This window comes from Coenobita brevimanus, chromosome 3 (genome assembly GCF_032717465.1).
Source record: "Coenobita brevimanus isolate Jiangsu-jjx chromosome 3, ASM3271746v2, whole genome shotgun sequence".
In the NCBI taxonomy this organism is placed as follows: Eukaryota; Metazoa; Arthropoda; class Malacostraca; order Decapoda; family Coenobitidae; genus Coenobita; species Coenobita brevimanus.
Window position 1 is genome coordinate 778,056 of NC_136956.1, and position 17,919 is coordinate 795,974.

The 17,919-nt window shown below is 43.7% G+C and overlaps 2 protein-coding genes across 2 annotated transcripts in view; both read left to right on the forward strand.

Annotated features, from left to right (window-relative positions):
• LOC145393815 (uncharacterized) overlaps nucleotides 1-2,392 on the forward strand; it is an 82,471-nt gene extending 80,079 nt beyond the window's left edge. Inside the window, exon 8 of the mRNA XM_080267863.1 lies at nucleotides 1,087-2,392. Coding sequence (XP_080123989.1) covers nucleotides 1,087-2,382 — 1,296 coding nt within the window. The 3' untranslated portion in view covers nucleotides 2,383-2,392. The remainder of the gene's footprint in view (nucleotides 1-1,086) is intronic.
• A 251-nt stretch (nucleotides 2,393-2,643) lies between these two features.
• Nucleotides 2,644-17,919, forward strand: part of LOC145393822 (alkaline phosphatase-like) — a 78,130-nt gene continuing 62,854 nt past the window's right edge. Inside the window, exons 1-3 of the mRNA XM_080267870.1 lie at nucleotides 2,644-2,727; nucleotides 3,631-3,844; nucleotides 12,748-12,897. Of these exons, the coding sequence (XP_080123996.1) occupies nucleotides 2,644-2,727; nucleotides 3,631-3,844; nucleotides 12,748-12,897 (448 nt within the window). The remainder of the gene's footprint in view (nucleotides 2,728-3,630; nucleotides 3,845-12,747; nucleotides 12,898-17,919) is intronic.

The window sequence follows — 17,919 nt, forward strand, 5'->3', positions numbered from 1 at the left end:
CATTTTTTCCTCATGATTATTATACCAGTCTATTGTTTGATTGGTAGCATAGTGTCATCATGTATTTATTGGATGAATTTGTGTTTTTATGATTTATATGTTCCAGCATTTTGTTTTTTTATTTTTTGATAATAATATTTCCTGTTTTTGGTCGTTATTGTTATATTATAATTTTAATTTTTACAGTTTTAGTTTCTACACAACCCTTTGAAAGAGTGAGGAGGTTAGAAAAGATGATGCCTATTATTATTATTATTATTATTATTATCATCTCATCTTAAATGTCAGGACCAACTTGCCTAGCACCAGGCTCCTCTACTCCTCATGAGGTGGCATAGGATTGGTTGGATTATTATTACTATATTATATTCATTATTATTATTTCCATCCTTCCATTTGTCGTCCAATCCTACGTTGCCCCATGAGGGGTGTTGTAGCTTGGGGTTAATATCAGTTTTGAAATATCAGTTAAATATCAGTTTTGAATTATCAGTGAAATATCAGGTTTGAATTATCAGTGAAATATCAGGTTTGAATTATCAGTTAAATATCAGGTTTGAAATATCAGTTTTGAAATATCAGTTAAATATCAGTTTTGAAATATCAGTTAAATATCAGGTTTGAATTATCAGTTAAATATTAGTTAAATATCAGGTTTGAATTATCAGTTAAATATCAGTTTTGAAATATCAGTTAAATATCAGTTTTGAAATATCAGTTAATTATCAGTTCTGAAATATCAGTTAAATATCAGTTTTGAAATATCAGTCAAATATCAGGTTTGAATTATCAGTTAAATATCAGGTTTGAATTATCAGTTAAATATCAGTTTTGAAATATCAGTTAATTATCAGTTCTGAAATTTTAGTTTTGAAATAATTTTGAACTCTGAGATAAGCACAAAAAAAAAAAAAAAAAAGATTTTGGCCATTTTTGCCCTTTGGGAATCCACCATAAGCTCAGTAGAAAATAAAAGGAAAAATAGAAAAACAGAATGGAATGAAGGCCATGAATCTCTCTCTCTCTCTCACTTCTTATAGTTAACCTTAAGGCTGGTTAATTTACTGATAGCGTTCCACTTGGCAGGGTTCCACGTCCCGGTCCGGTGAGCAAGGTGTTGTCCGCAGCCGGTCTGGGTCAGTGACGGAGGGCCACCCCACGCTCTCCCTGGCCACCCTTGACCGCACAGCTTCCCCGGCCACCCTCGACCACACGGCCTCCCCTCTGGCCCTGTCTGACCTGCGTAGTGCCTCCCCTCACACCACCTCCCCGGTCCCTTCCGCAGCGCCGCACTTCACTGCGTCTCCCCAGCCGCCCTCCCCACTCACTTCATCGCAGCTGATCACGTCACCCCTCCTCTCATCCCAGCATGCACCCTCCCCCCTTGTCTCCCCACACCTCTCCTCAGCTTTTACTCCCTCGCATCGTCCTTCCGCCCCAAACCTTGCCGCCAGGGAGAGGAGAGTGGGGTTAAGTGCAGACCCAGCTGGTGTTAGTGAGAGGGCCAAGCGCAGTCTAAGCTTTGCCAGGCGTGGGAGCCAGCTTGCACCGGCCAAAACATCCGACCTGTCAAGTGAAATGGGGACTCGTGTTCACCTCCCGGACGAATCAGTGACTCGTGAGGATGAATCAAGTTGCCTGGAAAGTGAAACAGCACCAGAATCGTCGTCATCATCTGCCTGTGGGTCCGTCAGCAGCTTCTATGACAGCATCAATACCGAGGACGTCAACAAACTGATGCATGTGGAGGTGGCCTTTGAGTGGAGTCCCGTGGCTGCGTCAGACATCAGGTACCTCCCTCCTGCTGCCAATGTGTGGACCCCCGCCCACCACACCCTCAGCCCTGATAAACGCCTCCCTCCGGTCACCCCCGTGTGGTCCTGTGCCAGCAAGGTCCCCAATGTTGGTCAGCGGGCCTCCCTCAAGGCTCCACCTGAGAGTACCCTGGCAGAGAATTTGTCCCACAGTGTGACTTCAGGGGACGACACGCAGCCAACAGACTCCCTGGAGGACGAGGACCAGCGAGGAACGGAGACTGTAGCCCGGCGGCGGTCCAGACTGAGAGCCATGACCGGGGCAGTGAGGGTGAAGAATGTGGACCGACCGTCAGTATTATCCATGGTCCACGACGCACCCAGCAGCCCCCACCCCAGCCCAGGTCACGCAGCCAGGGAGACGCCCGGCAGCCTCACGCCCGGTGGGAACTACAGTATGTCACCGAGGCGGACCTCTGACCCCGACACATCCCACAGGCTGCAGTTCCGACACCGACGTCCACAGACCATCAGGGAAGCGGGTGCATCCTCGGCTGTGAATGCGGATGCCGAGCTGAATTCCCGAGTCCATCAGATTCTGGCCCGGATAGCAGCCAGTGCACAGTGATGGCTGAGTGTGGAGGCAGATGGCTGAGTGTGGAGGCAGATGGCTGAGTGTGGAGGCAGATGGCCGAGTGTGGAGGCAGTGTACCCCCACCAGCCAACTTGTCCGTAGTGTCACACCCAACAGTTACCCCAATTGATGAGGGTAAATTTTTTCATCCATCCATCAATTACATATTTTTATTGTTAATTCAGGAGCATAGAAGCTGGGGTTAGGCTACTCATTACTGATATTTAAGGTGAGATTAAATGGTGTGTTGATAAAATGGCATCTGTGTCCATATTCGTTAATTTCACACTGACACACAGGTTCTGGTTGGTGGTTGAGAGGGCGGGGCTTCACAGGCAGGTTGGTTGGTGCGGAGTATAGGATAGAAGGAGTGTACCATTAGTGTCTTGCGGCTAGGTATTTGGCTGGGTGGATTTGTTATTATGCCGTTCGTTCCCTCGTTATCGAAGGGGTAGATGACCGCCCAACCCACGTGTGGCTCAGAGGTCACAGTCGGGCATTTCCACCCAAATTTCCTTAAGGTCCATATTTCTGGTGGCATGGGAGGCACCTTAACACCTCTTCCTGAGTGGTTTATTTTGGATAGTACATTTTTTTCTTTTGTGAGGGGAAGAAGAGGGAGGCTGAGGATGAGATGGAGGGCTGGAGTGGAGAGGTATATGAGAGAAGGGGGTATAAGTTGGGGGGAGGACAGAGAAATGGCAGGGGACAGGGTGACATGGAGGCAATTTGTTTGTGGCCACCCCTTATGGGATTAAAGTGTCTGGCTATAGATAGATGGATAGACAGACATGAGCAAAAGATATATGACACACACACACACACACACACACACACACACACACACACACACACACACTCTCTCTCTCTCTCTCTCTCTCTCTCTCTCTCTCTCTCTCTCTCTGTCATGAAATTATGGAAGGCAGGACACAGAATTGATATGGAATTGTCAGCTAATTTTTCGCTACATCTGTCCATTACTAAGGCAAAATGTCAGTATTAAAACAAGCAGAATTAACACCAGAATCCACCAAATAAACAGCAAAGGAAGAGGTGTTAGGGGTACTCCAAGGCCGCTGGGAATCCAACCCTACGTGTCTTAGTAAAGATATAGGTTCTAGATGACACCAAATAATCAGGAAAGGGCATTCATTTCCATACTCCTCCCTGGTGGCGTCGGATTTACGTAGTGTACTGTTATATTCGCTGGTACTTGAGTTGTGATCGTGTTCTGTTCTGTAGCGTTCTGTTCTTCTGTTCTCTGGCCTGACTGTATTTCCTCATTGTGACGTCGAGCTTCAGGTGGTCCTTCTGGGGTTAGAATTACACTCAGATGCCTTCGTGTGCTGGCGCCGATATACCCTGGTGGCTCCACTGCCTGGCTCTACGGACGTCCCTCAAGCCCCACCCTGTCTCTCAAAAGGACGAGTGGACGGCAGGAGGGCCAAGTTCCTCAGTAAGTTCATATTCAAAGGAACCTAGGATTACCACTACTACTACTACTGCTGCTACTACTACTACTACTACTAAACTCCGTGACTTATAAATCTAATTCTCTTTTGTAATAGATTAAAATACAGTATTACAATATAGTTACAGATCAAGAGTGGGATTGTGGGTAGGTGTGGAAGGGCGTCAGTCATGGTAGAGTAGTAGTAGTAGTAGTAGCAGTAGTAGTAGCAGTAGTAGTTTTGGCTGTGTAATTCTAATCTCATAAGGACTCTGGCTTGATGTCCAGGCTCACAGCTATGCCAAAGTGCTTGCTAAAATATGTTGTCCGACCCTCAGAGAATTCCCACAAGTGATTCGTTTTGAGCGAGATGAAGGACTGTGTTTTCAGGAGCTTAGGAGGCTTCTTTACGCCTGCTTCTTAGTGACTTGTTGTGCTTGTTACAGTATAATATCCTCACCCATCCTTAGCTGAGAAGGGATGACGATGGTGGTGATGATGATGATGATTGTAGTGTTGGTGGTGGTGGTGGTGGTGATGATGATGGTGGTGGTGGTGATGATGATGGTGGTGGTGGTGATGATGATGGTGGTGGTGGTGGTGATGATGGTGGTGGTGGTGATGATGATGGTGGTGGTGATGATGATGATGATGATGATGATGATGGACATTTTAGTGGTCCCTTGTGTATTATTAATTTCATTTTAATATCAATATAGTTTAAATTCAGCTAGCCCATGTTATGAGTTCAGAATGAGTCTCCTTGGTTACTAGTTAAAATCATCCCTCCAATGTGACTACACTTGGCCATCAACTGAGCTGTAAAAGGGGTTATAATTGTAAACAGACTGACTAAATCATTCAAAATAAGTTGCTAAGGAAGAAGAAGAGAGGTTATACATTTGAACTTGCTGGAAAAGGGTTACAGATCTAAGCAAACCGACTAAATCTTTCAAAATAAGTTGCTAAGGAAGAAGAGAAGTAGTTATGAATTTAAACATGCTGAGAAGGGGTTACATATCTAAGCAAACTGACTAAATCATTCAAAATAAGTTGCTAAGGAAGAAGAGAAGAGGTTATGAATTTAAACATGCTGGAAAAGGGTTACAGATTCAAAGATTCTGACTTAAATCTTTTCAAAATAAGTCTACCTATCTATCTATAATAAGTCACTAAGGGAAAGGCAACAAGACAGCCTCCTAAAAACAGTATGTAGGTGAGGGATTGATTTTGTGGTGGTCTCTGTGGGTGTGACTCCTGTTCCTGTACATAATTTAAAGGCAGTTTATAAATGCTATATTTAGCGAGTTTAAGTGGCCAGTTCCCGGGTGTATATCTCTTAGTACATTTATTATTATTATTATTATTATTATTATTATTATTATTACTTATTATTATTATTGCTTTATTATTATTATCATTATTTATTATTATTATTGTTTTATTATTATTATTATTATTATTATTATTATTGTATATTTCTTCTGTATGATGCCTTTCTTCCTTTGTCTTTTACTACTACTATTATTATTATTATTATTATTATTATTATTATTATTATTTTGCTAGCACCATTTTTTTTCAGCTATGAACATCCCCCTGATTGTCTAGGAGTATTTGAATCTCTCTCTCTCCTCTCCTCTCCTCTTCTCTCCTCTCCTCTCCTCTCCTCTCCTCTTCTCTCCTCTCCTCTCCTCTCCTCTCCTCTCCTCTCCGTCCCCTCATATTGAAGGGATGACTAGTGATGCTATTGTGATAAGAGTTGTTTTTCTATGTAAGAATCTATATATATAAATGTCCAATTGTGTCCACGATCCCTGAACCAATTTATATATTCTCTGGATAGTGAAAAAGATGAGGTGGTTTGGCCATGTGGAGAGGATGGAGGGTGAGAGACTGATGAGGAGAGTGTATGTGAGTGAGGTCCATATGGAGTTACATGGAGAGACAGGCTGATGAATGAGGATATAAAGGAGCATTGTGGTGTGGATGTGGATGTGATAGGAAGCATTAGGAGGAACACACTGAGGTGGTTTGGCCATGTGGAGAGGATGGAGGGTGAGAGACTGACAAAGAGAGTGTATGTGAGTGAGGTGGAGGGGGGAAGAGGGAGAGGGAGGCCGAGGATGAGGTGGAGGGATGGGGTGGAGAGGTATATGAGAGAGGGGGGTGTGAGCTGGGAGCAGGGCAGTGAAATGGCGGGGGACAGGGCGACATGGAGGCGATTTGTTTGTGGCCACCCCAAACGGGATTGAGGCATCTGGCAATAGATAGATAGATAGAGAGATAGTTAAATGACCCTTCTGGCTTCACCAAAATGGGTCTAACTTTCCGGTCTTGTATCGTCAGTTTCTCATGTAGCTGATGGTCTTATAACAGGACATATTCCAAACTGGAGAAAATGATAGAATAATATGAAAATAAACTCTGGGATAAGGGACTGAATGGGGAGGCTGCCAGAGATCAAGCAGCGTGGAGAGCCTTTATAAATGATATGACGATTGGCCAGCGTCGAGGAGTTCATGGGTACACCTCTATAAACCATTGATGTACTGTTTTGGTGTGGGTGATCAAATGTACGGGTAGTTAAGGTCGAATTTTCATCTGTTATGCCACAGCTTGTTATTCACAGGGTATGTCCATTGCTCCTCCCTGATGCATAATGTCAGGAAGAATTATCTGTGGCCAGAGAAACATACCAAGCCTCTCTCAGCTTAGGAATACTAGAAACATACCAAGCCTCTCACAGCTTAGGAATATCAGAGAGAATCATCTGTGGCCAGAGAAACATACCAAGCCTCTCTCAGCTTAGGAATACTAGAAACATACCAAGCCCCTCTCAGCTTAGGAATATTACAGAGAAACATACCAAGCCTCTCTCAGCTTAGGAATATTACAGAGAAACATACCAAGCTTCTCTCAGCTTAGGAATAAGAGAGAGAAACATACCAAGCTTCTCTCAGCGTAGGAATATTAGAGTGAATCATTTTTAGCCAAAGAAATATTGCTTGATGAATTTTTTTGAAGCAGTAGGTTAGATGATTCATGTGTGTCTTCAAAACTCATTCATTTTCTTGTCCATTGTACTTCAGGAATGTAATACTGTACTTTTTTTTTTAATTGTACACCTCCCCTCTCTCATTACACCTTGTAGAGTACGGTGAGGTAGTACTGTAATTGTGTTCATCTGATGGAACTGAGCAACTCTGACTGCTTCAGTACTATGCCGTGGTTGCATTAAATTCACGGAGCCTTAGTTGTGAGGTACGAGTCTCCTTGGTTACTAGTCAAATCTACACTCCAGTCTAACTACACATGGCCATTAACTGAGCTGAAAGGGGTTAGGGATCTTTATCAAATTAGAGTACGAATGAGTCTCCTTGGTTACTAGTCAAATGGTCTGTTTCTCTCCCCATAGATACTGCTGAGGGTGGCTTAGGCCCTTACTCTCTCCAGTTAAGGAAGCTCCCTAACACCTTCTCCCTACCAGTTTATTTTTGCACACAGCATCTTAATATTCCTGTGTGATATTTTTTGGCCTTCCATGTTGGTGTTTGAAAGATAAAAACAGTATATACAAGAGAACAGTAAGGTGTAGTATGGAAAATAAATCACTAAGGAAAAGGTGTTAGGGAGCATCCTTAACTGACAAGAATACAGGTGTTGATACGTTTCTCTGCCCATTATATCATGTGTATCGTTTATAAAGGATCCAACATGCTTGCGTACATTGGCCCTTCACACTGCTTGATCTCTGGCAGCCTCCCTATTCAGCGCCTTATCCCTGAGGACTTTCCCTGTATCATATTGTTTATAAAGGTTCCATCATGCCTACATACATAATTCTTGGTCACCTAATGGCAGCTCTCCACTCTGCTTGATCTCTGGCAGCCACCTGATTCAGTCCCTTATTCCTGAGGACTCTCCCTGTGCAAAATAGAATCCGATGATAACAGAAATTAATGTGGAGAGGATGGAGGGTGAAAGACTGACGAAGAGAGTGTATGTGAGTGAGGTGGAGGGGGGAAGAGGGAGGGGGAGGCCGAGGATGAGATGGAGGGATGGGGTGGAGAGGTATATGGGAGAGGGGGGTGTGAGTTGGGAGCGGGGCAGTGAAATGGCGGGGGACAGGGCGACGTGGAGGTGATTTGTTTGTGGCCACCCCGAACGGGATTGAGGCGTCCGGCAATAGATAGATAGATAGATAGAATGAAAATTCACATCATTGGATTCAAGAGAACGTGTACCATCTTTTCTGTAAGATTTTTGCCCAGTGGTGTAGTGGTTTGAATGCCCCAACTGGAATGGCCTCCCCTTGTAGGTTTGAACACGTGAGAAGTGACTGGATGATTTGTTTTGATTGGGTGATGTCTCTGGTTAGGGATCTCTCTCTCTCTCTCTCTCTCTCTCTCAAGGTATATTTCAAACTGGAAGAGGTAGAGACAGCCTTGATTAAATTCCTTTCAATATGAGACACCTTTTTGATGATGATGGTGATGACAGTGATGATGGTGGTGTGAGGGTGATGATGGTGGTGTGAGGGTGATGATAGTGGTGATTTTGTGAAGATACCGAATTGTAATATGCAGAGTGTTAAGGGAAATTACATGATATTACACTTTTGGAAATAAATACTATGTTGTCAGGAAATAAGTGTGTGGTTTGGAGATTTAATAAGGCCATGAACAGTCAGAGGAAGAAGTGAAATTTGAAAAGATGCGATGTAGATTTTAAAAAACGGTATGAATGGGCAGCAAAATACTCACATGTCAAGAGGAATTAAGTGTGTCAGTAAAGGAACAGTAGTCAGGTATAATTAAAACGAAGGAAATGAATAAATGGCGTGAAGATGTAATGTGGATAATTTACTGATAGAGAAAGAATGGGATGAAGCCTGAGTGACCAGAATATGAGCCTGTCAGTCCCCTCTCATAACCAAGATTTTAAATTCTAGGAAGGACATAAACATGGGAGGATTTAGTACATTCCTTTCCTACTCCTTCCTGGAAAAAAGAAGTCTGAATTACACCAAGATTTGCTTTTCTAGGAAGGACAAAAGCATGGGAAGATTTAGTACTCTACGTTCTAGTTCTTCCTCTGAAAAAAAGGCATCCTGGTTACAGTTGAGATTTGAATTTAAGTTTGTTTATAAATCTGATGCTCTCTCTACCCACCTCGTAAATACAGACCCAAATTATCAGTGGGAATAGATCACTAAGTTTGTTTCTGTATCTGGGCTTTCTAGTGTCATTTTTAGGCTGCATATCTTCAGTTCAGGCTCAATAACTTCATTCTGGGCCTCTTAGCTTCATTCTAGGTCCTGTAACTTTCATTCTGGACCCTCTAACTTCATTCTGGCTGCTGTAACTTCATTTTGTAACATCATTCTGGCTTGTAACTTCATTCTGGTTGCTGTATCTTCATTTTGTAACTTCATTCTGTGCCCCATAACTTCATTCTGTGCCTGTAACTTCATCAGCTGCTGTAACTTCATTCTGGACACCAACTTCATTGTGTCCTTTCTCATTCTAGGCCCATAGCTTCATTCTGTATCTTCATTCTGGCCCCCGTAACTTCAGTATTATCCGCTGACAGCCCCCGTAGTAGTGCGTTTGTGTTGGCTGGTGTAAATATGCAGAGGGTAATATAAGCCATAGCGTCACTCCTCCTCCCCTACCTGAGGATGGATCAACATCGTACCAAGAACATCTCACTGAATATAAAACCTTTTGTCTGGTACTCGTGTTTAGTCTCCTTGATGGTTGACCGGTATTAGAGCTTTGTTATCGCCCGCCAGCGAAGACGTTAATGTAATCACCTGCATGTGTGTCTGTCTGTTACCAAGAAATTTCAATATCAAGCGGGCCAATTGTGTTCAAACTTTATGGGCAGTGTTGTGGGATATGTGGCTTCAACATACTAGATTTGAGGGAAGCTGCGATGTGTCTCCTGCTGCCAGAGGACCTTAGTCAGAACACATTTCGCCATATCCCATAATTTCTGCCTCCGTGCTACAAAAATACATTCGTTTGGCATACCTGAGGAACAGATGGAGTTCTTAGGGTGATTTTTTTTTTTAATTGCATCTATTTTATTTTAGCAGTGGTTATCGATCTAGGTTTTAGTGATGGTAGAAGATGTGCATTCATGGGTGAATTCTTTGGCTGTCATTTTGTATAATGTATTTTGTCACTTAAGTATCTGCACTGCTGAAGAGGGTGGGGGGGGACCTTAAGCCTTCAGTCCACTGAGTTCACATTCCCGATGAACCGACGGCTACCAGTACTGCTGCTGCAAAAACACATCCTGGCTTTTTATTCATTGTAAGTTTCTCTTATCTCCCTGTCCCCCAAAAGGAAGGTGGTGGAGTGCAGGTGGTGGGGTTCCTTCAGCCTGCAGTCCACTGGGTTCGCATTTCAAGTGAACCCCGGCCTACCGCTTCTACATAAACACATCCCAGGTTTTTATTCTTTGAGATACCCTACCTTCTCACAGGCTAGGGAATGGGTAGAGGGGGAGGGGTGTCTAGGGTGTGGGTAGAGGGTGAGGGGTGTCCAGGGTGTGGGTGGAGGGGGAGGGGTGTCTGTGGGTGGTGGGTGGAGGGGGAGGGGTGTCTATGGCTGGTGGGTGGAGGGGGAGGGGTGTCTGTGGCTGGTGGGTGGAAGGGGAGGGGTGTTTATGGCTGGTGGGTGGAGGGGGAGGGGTGTCTGTGGCTGGTGGGTGGAGGGGGAGGGGTGTCTAGGGTGTGGGTGGAGGGGGAGGGGTGTTTATGGCTGGTGGGTGTATATAGTGTAATAACCAGGGATAGGCTGATATTGTTACTGTTGTAGAATGTATATATTGATCATGTATGCCTCTAAACGAACCAATAAAACTGTTGTATTATGTCACATCATATCATTCCCTCCAGCCCTTGTGGGGGGGCGCGGTAGCACAGTGGTAGCGCGCTGGACTTGTGATCGGGGGATTGCAAGTTCGAGCCTCGCCTAGGCTGCCATGCCGGAAGGGGTAGCTCGCTCCTGTAACCCAAGCGGGGCTATGTAGTCCAATACAGGGCTTAGCTCGGGGGAACTCCATTTCTCCCATTTTCTCCAGCCCTTGTATGTGGAGAGAGAGATGTGGCTGTAAGCTTTGTAATCATAGTAATTTTAATGTAACTTGCCTGATTATTTTTTTTATTTTTTGCAGCTTATTTTACTCACTGGCTGAAGAAAATAATACCATGGCTGTGTATCTTGTTTTCATAGCACTTCTTCATGACTAGCATCATATCCTAATTTTAAACAGAAAACTTGGCTCAGATTTTTACCCTTTTGTATCTTATTTTCGTAAATCAATGGCATAGAAAGACAGTACTGCAGTTGCCATTTTTTCAGTGGCACTTCTTCGTGACTAGCATCATCTGGTATTAATTTACTGTTACCTATAGTCTTTTTACTCTAACTTGGCCCAATTTTTTGCCCTTTTGTAGCACTTTTCAAGAACATCAGAAAGACAATACTATGGCTCTCCAGGCTTGCCATAACACTTCTTCGTGACTAGCATCATATCTTAGTATTAATCTGTTGTTAACTATAATCTTTTTAACTCAGCCCCAGATTTTGCACTTATGTAGCTTACTCTTTCATGTACGAGATCTGTTCAGAAAATATTCCACCTTAGGCTTTAAAAGAATAAATAGCTAACCTGTTGAGCTAGGACACTTTTCCCCTCAAAGTAGGCCCCTTCTGACTTGACACACGTAGCCAGCATCCTTTCTACTGTCTGGGGGGCGCGGTAGCACAGTGGTAGCGCGCTGGACTCGTAATCGGGGGATTGCGAGTTCGAGCCTCGCCCGGGCTGCCATGCCGGAAGGGGTAGCTCGCTCCTGTAACCCAAGCGGGGCTATGTAGTCCAATACAGGGCTTAGCTCGGGGGAACTCCATTTCTCCCATTTTCTCCAGCCCTTGTATGTGGAGAGAGAGATGTGGCTGTAAGCTTTGTAATCATAGTATTTTTAATGTAACTTGCCTGATTATTTTTTCATTTGCAGCTTATTATACTCAGTGGCTGAAGAAAATAATACCATGGCTGTGTATCTTTTTTTCATAGCACTTCTTCATGACTAGCATCATATCCTAATTTTAAACAGAAAACTTGGCTCAGATTTTTACCCTTTTGTATCTTATTTTCATAAATCAATGGCATAGAAAGACAGTACTGCAGTTGCCAATTTTTCAGTGGCACTTCTTCGTGACTAGCATCATCTGGTATTAATTTACTGTCAACTATAGTCTTTTTACTCTAACTTGGCCCAATTTTTTGCCCTTTTGTAGCATATTTCAGGAACATCAAAAAGACAATACTATGGCTCTCCAGGCTTGCCATAACACTTCTTCGTGACTAGCATCATATCTTAGTATTAATCTGTTGTTAACTATAAGCTTTTTAACTCGGCCCCAGATTTTGCACTTATGTAGCTTACTCTTTCATGTACGATATCTGTTCAGAAAATATTCCACCTCAGGCTTTAAAAGAATAAATAGCTAACCTGTTGAACTAGGACACTGTTCCCCTCAAAGTAGGCCCCTTCTAACTTGACACACATAGCCAGCATCCTTTCTACTGTCTGGGGGGCGCGGTAGCACAGTGGTAGCGCGCTGGACTCGTAATCGGGGGATTGCGAGTTCGAGCCTCGCCCGGGCTGCCGTGCCGGGAGGGGTAGCTCCCTCCTGTAACCCTAGCGGGGCTATATAGTCCAATACAGGGCTTAGCTCGGGGGAACTCCATTTCTCCCATTTCTTTCTACTGTCTGAAACATTTTTCAATGTTGGTTTTTGGTATTTCCTGCAGGGGCTTCGTCACATTTGTCATGATCTCTTGGATGAACGTTGCTCAAGACACGCTGGAGTGTGCAAATTGTGATCCAGACTTTCTGAAGACAGTCATCACTGGGGATGAGTCTAGGGTGTACGGGTACGACCCGGAAACCAAAGCACAGTCACACCAGTGGACGCTACAGAGTCGCCACGGCCCAAAAAAGCACGACAGGTCCGCAGCGAGGAGAAATGCACTTGCACGTTGACAGTTTTTTTTGCTACCACCGTACTGGGCATCACGCGTACGTACCAGAAGGTCAGAGCATCAACAGACACTACCACGTTGACGTTATCCATCGTCATTGTGACGCAGTTCAGTAGAAAAAAATGGGAGAAATGGAGTTCCCCCGAGCTAAGCCCTGTATTGGACTATATAGCCCCGCTAGGGTTACAGGAGCGAGCTACCACTCCCGGCACGGCAGCCCGGGCAAGGCTTGAACTCGCAATCCCCTGATTACGAGTCCAGCGCGCTACCACTGTGCTACCGCACCCCCGCAGTTCAGTAGAAGAGACCACACATTTGGAAAGCAGCAAGTTGGAAGCTGCACCATGACAACGCCCCGACCCATTCTCCTCAACTGATTCAGGAATTTTTGGCCAAGCACAACTTCCCACAGGTCAGGCAGGCTCCCTACTCACCAGACATGGCTCCTGGCAACTTTTGGTTATTCCCCAAGTTCAACACTCCTCTGAAGGGTTCTGTATACGAGACAAGAGATCATGATGAATGTGACGAAGCCCCTGCAGGACATACCGAAAACCTGCTTTGAAAAATGTTTAAGGCAATGGAAAGAATGCTGGGCTTCGTGCGTCGTCACAAGAGGCCTACTTTGAGGGGGATTAGTGTCCTAGCACAACAGGTTAGCTATTTATTTTTTTAAAGCCTAAGGTCTAATACTTTCTGAAGACTCGTAGATCAGTGGCAGAAGACAATATTATAGTTCTCCATTCTTTCCATGCCTCTTCCTCCTGACTAGCATCATATTCTAGTATTATTCTAATGTTGCCACTCAGCATTCAACGTGGGGAGATGGCAATTTAAGGCCAGGTAAAAGTAAGAGGAATATAGCCACCCATTCAGTACTCTCAGGCAGGGAACTCGGCCACAAGCAGTCAGTATCCAAGCTGAGATTCACAAGTTGTTAGAAATCATTTACCACGTCTCAGATTTATTTTTCTCAATTTTCCAGCAACTGTTGGGAAGTAATTTGCTGATTTTGGCTCAGGTGTAATTTCCAGTCCATCAGAAAAAAATGCCTAGCAAATTAAACCCATGTATAAATAGCAAGAATGATGTGAAAAGAAAAAATATATATATATATGGTTAATGTCTGCAACCCGAGGAATTAATTTCTTGTTTAATTCTTGCGTCTTCAGTCAGTTTTATATTTTGGTCTTTTCGAATTTGAAGAATTTTAACCGGCCTTACTGTGACTTATTTCACTGACGAGTCTCTTGAGTGTGTGTAGAGTTTTATTACTTAGGAGACATATGCTGGAGATGGGGCCAGGGTAAGGAGTGGTTGGAAGAAGTTCAGGGAGCTCTTGCCTCTCGTGACATTGAGTGCGCTTTCCCTCCATGCACAGGGATAATGTGACGTGTTTGGAGTGCAGTGCTGTATGGTAGTTAGACCTGGGCAGTAAAGGAAGGGGATATAAGTCTCAAAAATACAGAAATGATAATGATTAGGTGGATGTGTGCTGCGTCCCTGAATGTAAGGCCTGGGGGAGCTAGGTTTACGATGGAAAAGTTGAGAGGTAGGATGGGACTGGAGTGTAATGGTGTTGTGATGAGGAGGGGTAGATTGAAGTGGGTTAGGACTGCAAATGAAGAGAGAAAGGATGGGACTGGAGAGTAATATTGTGATGAGAAGGGTTAGATCCTGGTAGTAGACTGAAGTGATTTGGGCATATGGAGAGGATGGAGGATGACAGTTGGGTGCGGAGGGTGAGAAGTGTGAACGATGAGGGTAGGGTTGTGAGAGGCAGATCATCGATGTCCTAGGATGAGTGTGACCTCAGGAGTAAGGGACTAAAGAGAGAGGGTGCCAGAGATTGAGCAGCGTGGAGAGCCGCCATTTCAGGCTAGTAAGTTGGAGCCTATATAAACGAAGGAACAAATTAACACGAGTAGAAGGAGAGCAGATGTGTGTTATAGGCAGTGCGTGTGTGTGTATAGACAGGTGAGAGAGCAGGTGTTACTGATAAATCCTTTGGATGGTAATTCTGACATCAATAACCTACAACATGAAAGCTTTAAATCTCAGGCTATAACACACACGCGCAGATTCCCATGACAGATGAATAAAATCGCGTTAGATGTGGAATACTAGAGTTGTCCCGACGTCGAGATGGTTAAAGGAGAGACCAAAACAGATTGAACAGAGAGGAATCCCTTCACTTTGATAATGCATTGTAAATTCAAATATAGGAAGGTTGATAGATAGTAACGAATTTGCTTTAAAAATGAGAGTTGTGGAAATGAACGGAAAAATAATACACCGGAGCCGAAAAGGAAAGTTAAAAGAGGGACGAAAAGGAGAGTTCGGTCCCAGGAAAGGAAAGTTACGGAGCGAGATTGGCGAATAGAATCAGAGAGAGAGAGAGAGAGATTGCAAGGTCGAGATGAGGCAAGCCTGGGGAACAGAAAGACTGGAAAACAGACTAACCAAGGCTTCGGGAAAGACAGTAAAAAGAAAAAAAAAAAAAAACTTGCCACGCTTGAATGATGGAGAGGAGGTGAAGGAGGAAGAGGAGTGGATGTGGAAGAGGAGGAGGGGGTAGGGAAGAGGAGGAGGGAAAGGGGTGGAAGAGGAAGGGGAGGAGAGAGGAAATTGCATGGACCAACGGAATCTGGGATGGGCATTTTGGGGGCGTTTCGAAATAGGAAAGAAAAATAATAGACAAAAAGACACTAACACGGTCTAACTTAGTCCAAATCATTATGGAATCATTAGGTAACAAAATTCGAATTGCGATTAATAGCAAGAAAGGGTGATACTAGTGGTAAATATATAGTAAAATTAAATCTCTAATGATCTTTCCCAGCGACATCTTGCAACTTTCCTGGAAGGTCGGAAAGCCTATTGTTCCTCCTCTTGGTCTCAGTGATCTTCCAGTAGTGAGGTGGAGTGCACGTACGCCCCCGATTCTCCCGGCCTGACACGCTACATTGCAAATAGGATGTATCTCTGTTAATAGCGAATGATATATATACGACACACGTCAATAGTAAGTAAAGACACATACGTATTTTAATGATAGCGTATTTTCCATGATCTTTTTGAAATACGGAAGTTAACAATGAAAAACGAAGTTCATGAAATTTCCCTCCACTTTCGTCTCTTCCTTACGTGTGCCTCTTCCATCTTTCCCTCCATCCTTTTTCCTTCCTTCCATCCTTCCTTTGCGTGTTTGCCAACCTTCCTTCGTTATAACCACCTTCCTACTTTCCTTCCTTCCTTCCCAGTCTGCCTACCTACCTTCCTTCCTTCTTTCCTCCCTTCCTTCCTTCTTTCCTCCCTTCCTTCTTTCCTCCCTTCCTTCTTTCCTCCCTCCCTTCCTCCTGATACGCTCTTCCTTCATTTTCCCTCCCTCTTACGGAATTACTCCACATGGTAACGCCTCGTCGGTTAAGGAAGCTCCCTAACACCTCTTCCTTAGCGATTTATTTTTGGATATGGCTGGGTAATATCCTTTTGTACGTTATTTAAGCAGTGTGGACGTATATTGGAAGGATTTATGTAACAGTAGGGTGTAATAAACAAACTAAATCGCTTAGAAAAAGGTGTTAGGGAGTACTGAAACGGGTAATTATAGATAAATAGCCAACTATGGGTCAAGATTTTTTGTCTTTATATTTGTCTTATTTCGAGTTTGAATTTTTTTTGCGTATCGGTGTGTGTGTGTGTGTGTGTGTGTGTGTGTGTGTGTGTGTGTGTGTGTGTGTGTGTGTGTGAGACATATAAACAAACACCTTAACCTAACCCAAATATCCTAATTAAACGCAACTTTCAAACCATACAGCCTAAATACATCTTAAAGCAACCTAACTTACGCAAATCTAACGCAAGCGAGCATCTTAAGCAAATCTAACCTAACTTACGTGAACTTCATATATATACCAATAATTGTCACTATACCAAACCATGCAATATAATCCAAAATAATAATAATAATAATAATAATAATAATAATAAAATAATAATAATAATAATAATAATAAATAACAGGGAATATTTTCTTACTTAACGTGGGTCATTAAAAACAAAATAAGCGTAATTTATAAGTCATTGATATTTTCCCACTTCCCCCCCCCCTCACGGTAGGAACAACTCGATTCTGTAACAGGTACAATTCGATTTTCTGACGACCAACGGTTAAAAGCCGGGAGTGAGAATATTTAAATTTTCAGACGATATTTCATGCAAGTTCAGGGATTTGTGTTAACCGTTAATAGTAGTAGTTGTAGTAGTAGTAGTGTAGTATGTTAGTAATAGTGGTAATAGTGTATTGCTATTAATATTATATTGGCAGGTGAGGGCGCCCACCATCCACTCACTCGGTGTAGTGCTGCTTTGGGTGTCTGCCCTTTCCTCTCTGCCTTCCTCTTCTGTCTTTTCTTCATTCTTTCCTCTTCTGCCTACGGGTGACTTTACACTCCTTGTCTTTCCTTCATTCTTTCCTCTCCCATCTGCCTACGGGTGACTTTACATTTCCCCTTGTCTTTCTTTCCTTCATTCTTTCCTCTTCCTTCTGCCTATGGGTGACTCTACACTGAGTGACAAGCCAAATGGTTTCCTGTACACCAGACACCCATTTACAACGCTGGGTGGTAACCATATAACCAAATTATGGCGCCTGGTGGTTTAGTGGGTAATTAAGGCGCTCCAGTCACATTGAGCCGGTGAAGGTTTATATCCAAGGGGTGGTTGGGGTTTATTGCTCACGTAATGCCACTCAGGGATGAGTGAGGCTGGTCACTCATCTTAAATGTCAGTACCAACTTGCCTAGCCCCGGGCTCCTACGCTTCTCATGGGGCAACACAGGATTGAATGATGGATGGATGGATTATTATTATTATTGTTAGTGGTAGTAGTAGTACTTTAGTAGTAGTAGTAGTGGTAGTAGCAATAGAAGTACGGTAGTAGTAGTAGTAGCAGCAACAACCCCAGGCTTATCTGAAACGTAAACCCAGTAGACTGCAGGCTGAAGTTGCCCCCC